Source organism: Crocodylus porosus, unplaced genomic scaffold (genome assembly GCF_001723895.1).
Source record: "Crocodylus porosus isolate Cpor-Errol unplaced genomic scaffold, CroPor_comp1, whole genome shotgun sequence".
NCBI lineage: Eukaryota > Metazoa > Chordata > Crocodylia > Crocodylidae > Crocodylus > Crocodylus porosus.
This window is the reverse complement of record NW_017728931.1, coordinates 108,904,297-108,910,885: the sequence shown is the minus strand read 5'-3', so window position 1 is coordinate 108,910,885 and position 6,589 is coordinate 108,904,297. Positions and strand designations below refer to the sequence as shown.

The following is a 6,589-nucleotide window of genomic DNA, read 5'->3' as shown; positions in this document are numbered from 1 at the left end:
CGCGGCCGGCGCTGGCGCTGCTGGGGCTGCGGCCGCCGGCGGGGCCCGAGGCCGAGAACGAGGCCGCGCTGTGCTTCAGCGGCAACCGCCTGCCGCCCGGCGCCGAGCCCGCCGCGCACTGCTACTGCGGCCACCAGTTCGGCAGCTTCGCGGGGCAGCTGGGCGACGGCGCCGCCATGTACCTGGGCGAGGTGCTGGGCCCGGCCGGGCGGCGCTGGGAGGTGCAGCTCAAGGGTGCCGGCCTCACGCCCTTCTCCCGGTAAGGGGCACCGGGCGCGGGGGCCTCGCCTCTGCCTTCGCCTCCTGGCGGGCGGCCCGGCCCCGGGCGAGGTGGGCGATGCTCTTCCCTGCGTTGGCCGCGCACTCCGGCCGGCCCCGGCCCCGCTCTTGCCCCCTGGTGTCAGCGGATGGTCCCCAGCCACCTTCCTCATCAGGGAGGCTTGCAGCGGCCCCGAGCCCCCGGCCTTTGGGCTTGTTCTGCTTAATCCATGTCCTAGTGATGCGGCTCTGGAGAGCAGCCTTTGTAGCTCCAGCACCGCATCAAGGTTTGGTTATTAGCAGGGATCCTGGTTTTCTCTGATTTAAAAAAAAATTGCAAACTTTCAGATTAAAAAAAGTAACCCAAAATCCACATTTTTCTGTGATTTAAAATGAAACACCACTAATGTCTAGGTAGACATATAGCTAGATCTAGGTAAAATGAAATGCCACTAATGTACAGGTCCGATTGCAGGAAAATGTTGGGTTACTTTTTTAAATCTTAAAACTGGGGACTTTTTTAAATCAGAGAAAACCAGGATCATCCCTGGTTATTAGGGCAGGAGGGGGGAGTCTTAGTTTGGGAGTGGTTTGAGATGCCCTGGTCTGTGCCTTTTTGGACAGTGCTTCCACAAGAGCCACATGCGCTGCACAGTTGTCTGAAAGACACTTGCCACCGTGCTCTAGTCCAGTGGTGCCCAGCATTTTTGGCTGGTGGACTGAATGGGCTGCGCCGTGGGCTGCATCCTGCTGTGCAGAGGCAGGCAGGGGGGCAACCCTGCCAATATGGCCACACAGAAGAAGGGGCATGGCCCAGGACCAGCCTAGCTCTTCAGCCCTGTGGGGGCAGCATGGTCCAGCCCTTGTCCAGTTACAGAGGACCCTGATCCAGCCACTGGGGGCATGGCCCAGCCGTAGCCCATTGCATGGGGGATAGGTATTTGGTAGGGTGGAGGGTGGCCATATTAATTGCCAAATTGCTGCCAAATTTTTGGATGCATAGGGAGCCCACTGGGCTGGTTGGGATGGCTCTGTGGGCCACACTTGGCCTGTAGCCAGAGGTTGAGGACCTGTGCTGTAGTCTAACAAAATAATAAATGGAGATATCAGAGGGCAAGGGAAGCTTTTTAAATCAATCGGAACTCCCATTTTTCATGTATTACTTCATCTAGGAAAATAATTGGTACCATCCTGAAAAAAGAACAATCCCTATTTTAGAGAGCAGAGACATTGAGCAAAACACAAAGGGGAAAACAAAACAAACCAAGTGAATAGATTTGCAGAGGCAGGGATGTCTGTAACAAATCAAGGTGATGCCACCAAACAAAAGCTAAAATGTAGGCAACCTGAGACCTGAATGATTTGGGAATGAGGAACTTTCAGGTTAAAACATTTAGAAGATCAATTTTACTAGTGGCAGACAACCAGATTCTAAGTATAAACGGGATAGAGTGGACAATTAAGAAAACATAAGTTTTAACCTTAGGAAAAACGCATCATTTCTTTCCATCCAGTTGGTAACTAATGGTTTTCCCATAAGTTGTACAGTACTAGTAACATTTGGCCAAGAAACATCCACAATTCTAAAACGGCGTGTATGCCATGAAGGTTTTGCAGTTTTCTTCTTCCCCTTTTCAGCTTTTGGGTGATTTTTGATGTTGGTCCTTGTGTAGCAGCGCTCTGTCCCTAAGGATCTCATTTGCTTTCCTCAGTCCACAGGCTCTAGCCAGACCAGCTGGTGAGGATCACTGGATTTATGCCAGGGCCCCTATGATCCAGCCATGCATGTGCTGACCCCAGGACCCAGAGAGGGCATGTATCTGTGCTGTACCACATCACATGACCTGGAGTCCAGTGTTTTAGCTTTTCAAGAAATCCATTTTTATTTAGTTCTGTATGTACAGGGGCATCTGCAAAAAATCCTGTGTCATTCAGTGGCAAAGAGTAGATGCTGAAAGGGAGAGTAAACAGGGTATGACCAAGGTTTTTTCTGCTGTTCCTCTCCCACTTGCAGTCTCCGTGATTTGGAGTCTAGAAGTTCTAATTCAGAGGCTGTACCCAGAGACCATCCGAGCGGGGCCCAGGGCATATTGGCCTGTGTGGGCCCTGCCCCTGGACACAAGGAAGCCATTGGGGGTGGGGAGGTGGTGCCGAGCAGTCGGATGTGAAGCCAGCAACAGTGTGGAGTTGCTGTGACCGCTCTGCCTGGCTCCACAAAGTGCAGGGCCTGGGGTGGTTGCCCCGGTTCGCCCCCCCCACCCCCGGGTCAGCCCTGGCTGTACCCCTGACTCCTGTGTTCAACAGCTACTGATCCTCCTTTGAATTGGTCCAGTCCCTCTTTGAATCTGGCTAAACTGTCAGCTTCCGCAGTGTTTGGTGGCAGGGAGTACTTGCTATATAATAACATTGTTCAGGAATTATGGGAGAGGCAAGGATTGCTTAGGGTGAGATCTTTTATTGGAGTTCAGTTGATGTAAAGTTAGGTATGCTTTGGAATGCACGACATTCTTCCTCAGGTTTCTGATCACAGCAGCTGGGCATGGCATAGTGAACCACAGCCCAGGGGAGAAGCTGAGAGCAATTCCAGGGTAGCAGATATCTAGTTAGCAGAAGCAAAGAAGCCAAGTACTGGGTGATCAAGGCCTCTCACCCTCCCTGTGCAGGAAGAATTCAGGAGTCGGGTAAAACAATATACCATAAACCCACTGTCAGTGTTTAGTCCTTGGTTCTTGGTGTCCAGCCAGCTTATGAATTTTTGTTCCCAACCTCACCTTTTAAAAATGTTAGGTAGATTTCCCTTGAGCAGGAAGATAGTGAGATCAGAGAGAGTGGTTTTCTGGTTTTTGTACCTGCCATCTAAGATGTAACCTTCAGTACATTTTCCAGGTCAAACAAGTGCTGGGGTTAAACGAAGCAAATGTGTAACTTTGAATACCAGAGCAATTGAATCTATCTACAGTTCCTTTTGCCAGCGTATCCCATTTTGTATCCTCTTAACTTTTAACAAGCTTTTGGTTACTTAACAATTGCTTGTTAAGTGAATTCATCTAGGAATGACATCGAGCGCTCTGCTTAAGCCCTAGATATGGCTACTCCAGTACAGATTTTTTGGGGGGGGCGGTGGCAAACTGGTCAATTGACCATTCAAATACTGTCAATTGTGACTATGTATTTTTTAGCTAGTCAAAGATTATAGCAATTTTACATAATAATTACCTTTGTAGTTTTCTTGACAGAAATATGATTTTTTTTAAATATATTTCTTACTGGAAAATTTGTGCCTTTTCTGTATTATATTGGACCTATAAGCAATTCTTTACAATTTTTGTCCAATATTTGTCTAGTCAGATAACTGTCCCTGAGGTTTTTTTGCACCCTTAAACTTTCTGCGTGACGGAAATCAAAGGTTTCTTTGACTATTATTTAATTATATTAAATTAGCCATTCTGAAACTGTCCCATACCATTTCTTAACCAAAGCTTCCTGTTGTAATCCTTCTTTTAATCCTAATTCCCCACCTTCCCAACAAAAAACACATGGTTTGGTTAAGTGAAAAAGTAATGTTACAGGCTGGCATTTAGAAGACAGTCAAAATTAAAATGGTAGTGTGAAGAGCAGAAGTGCTTAATCCCTTTTAATTTGCATCATTTGTTGCCCCTTTACTTTTCCCATTAGACTTCCTTGCTTATTCTGGAAACTTTCTAGTCATAGCAATTGTGGGAAATTTTAGATTTTTGCAGTGTTAAAGTATTATTACTTGTAAATAATACATGAAAAACCTGAAGCAGGCAGGATAAGTGAGTAAGCAAGGGCTAGGATTACTAGGTCAAAAAAAAAATTTAAGAACCCAGGCCTTGGAGTAAGCTAGGCTATGGTTACAGGAGGTATTATAAGATGGTCTGTCTTGTTTACAGCTTCTGAAGCTATCTGGGAGTAGTCTGGAAACTATTGTAGTAGTTTGTTTAGTGTGTTTGATCTGGGTTAAAAAAAATCTAGTGTGAAGATTAACTATCAGTGGTATAAGGTAAGTGAATCAACATTTAAGGTCCCTAATTATGAGCGGAAAGGCACCTATTCAACTATTTCTAAAATTGTAATCACTTCTTTAAAGGAACACAGTTAAAATAGGTAATACATGTTGTTAAAACCTTGGAGTTTTGCTTCTTTATTTTCTTATTCATTTACCAGTATTTATTTGTTTTTATTTCTTGCATCTTGGACAATGAAAGTAGATAAAAGGCATGCTTTTATTTGTTCAGTCAGCATATTAAGTTAAGTTCTGCACTGCCTTAGTTTTAAAACCTATCTTCAGTAAAAAATTTTTAAAAAGAGTAATGGGAGCACTTCTGTTGGCCTTGCTTTGAGTAATACCATATTATATGGAACTTACATTTTGGTAAGGTTTAATGAGCATTCATTTAACCTGAACTTTGAGTGCATTCAGAAGTTTTACAAAGGGTGATTTAGAACCTGTAAGAATAGCAGCACAGATTATTTGGCTGGATAGCTGGATTATTTAGCTCTTACCTAAATTCTACTGTTTTTTTCTACTGATGCATGTTAATATAAACAACAAAAATAAATGTTATTATTTGGGAGACAGTATTGTACTGTAGAAGTTAGGCCTGAGCATTGGGAGATCTGGGTTCCGTTTCTCCTATCTCTGCCACTGTTTGGTTGTGTGGGCAGGTTTTTTTTGTGCAAGATGTTGCACAAGAATTAAGCAATGGTTTTGTTTTTGTTTACAGGCAGGCTGATGGTCGTAAGGTCCTGCGGTCAAGTATAAGAGAATTCCTGTGCAGTGAGGCTATGTTTCACCTTGGAATACCCACAACAAGGGCTGGAACATGTGTAACATCTGACTCTAAAGTTATTCGGGATGTATTCTATGATGGAAATCCAAAACATGAAAGATGCACAGTTGTCCTAAGAATAGCTTCCACTTTTATAAGGTAGAGAGAAACCTATTTTTCAAATTCTTTTTCAGTCAAAGCCAGCTTCCTAGTATTGTTAGAGACGGCATGCATCTGTGTGCAATTCTCATCTTAAGATCTTAGCTCTCTGGCGTTAGGTTGTGGAAATCTGGGCTCTCTGTGGAACAGATGGGATGTGCCAGTATCTTTGCATGCTGCCAAAGTTAATATTAATTTGTTAGGGAGTCTGGTACTTTTGGAATTGGAACTGTTTATGTTCCATACATTTAAAAAGAAATATTTTTTCATGCTTAGCCAAGCAATTACAAAGAAAAGCTGTCTCTGTTATTCCTAGTATTTGTAGATTATGGAGACGAGACCGTTTTAAAACCTGCTTGAGGAAAGGTTCTACATCAAGATGCACTTTGGCTAAATGTGGATCCTGATAAAATATTACTTTACAAAAGCATTCTCTTGATGGGTGAATGTTGTTAGAGTGCCTGCTTGAAACCTTGAACTGTGTTAGGACACCATGAAGATCTGTAATTTTTTTTCTCACAAAATAACAAGGCTAGCAAAAGGATGAGGATTAGGGTATATATAAAAAAATCTGGAAAAATCTGTCTTGTGCAAAAATGGTAACTTGCAGGATTGGTTTCCATTTGATGTGCAGTGTTTTGCTTTAGTGTGATTTTTCCATATAAATGTTTTACCATATAATTACTTTTTTATTGAATCACATTTGAAAGAAACTTCTGAGAATTGTACTGTAATGCTAACTGAGACCAGTGGTCCTGTTCTCTGCATGGGACACACATCCACCAGAGTGTCATGAAACCACTGAGGCTCAGATAGGGCTATATCAAGGTTGCGCTCTCAGTCATTAAACCCCCGACTACAGCACCATAACTCTGAACAGTTATGTATTTGTTGTAGGTGTAATATAACTGATTTAATATGTGTCAACATTATTTAAAAACAGGTTTGGATCATTTGAGATTTTTAAACCTATGGACGAACACACAGGACGGAAGGGTCCCAGTGTCAACCGAAATGATATTCGAATACAGATGCTTAACTATGTGATCAGTACTTTCTATCCAGAAATCCAGCAGGCTTATCCTGACAACACTATTCAGAGGAATGCTGCTTTCTTCAGAGAGGTAGGAAGGCTGACAGTTTCCTTTCACAGAAGTCACAGAAGCAAAGTATAAGATCATTTTATCTTATGAGTAACATAGGGTGAAATAACAATTTCTGACTATTTTGTCTTTTGGTTAACTTAACTTTTTGTTTTGTTTTTGGAGGAAAACTCTTGGTGGAACTATATTTTGAAAGTGTACTTAAGTCTTGCTTACCTCCTCAGCAGCAAATTGAGGCTTTTAGCCAGCTGCACAAACCTATTTTCTTAGCAAGTT

The 6,589-nt window shown here is 43.3% G+C and overlaps 1 protein-coding gene across 1 annotated transcript in view; it reads left to right on the top strand.

Moving 5' to 3' along the window:
- Positions 1–6,589, top strand: part of SELENOO (selenoprotein O) — a 27,455-nt gene that overhangs the window by 354 nt on the left and 20,512 nt on the right. The window contains exons 1-3 of the mRNA XM_019543474.1: positions 1–259; positions 5,007–5,210; positions 6,154–6,334. The exon at positions 1–259 is cut by the window's left edge and continues 354 nt beyond it. Of these exons, the coding sequence (XP_019399019.1) occupies positions 1–259; positions 5,007–5,210; positions 6,154–6,334 (644 nt within the window). The remainder of the gene's footprint in view (positions 260–5,006; positions 5,211–6,153; positions 6,335–6,589) is intronic.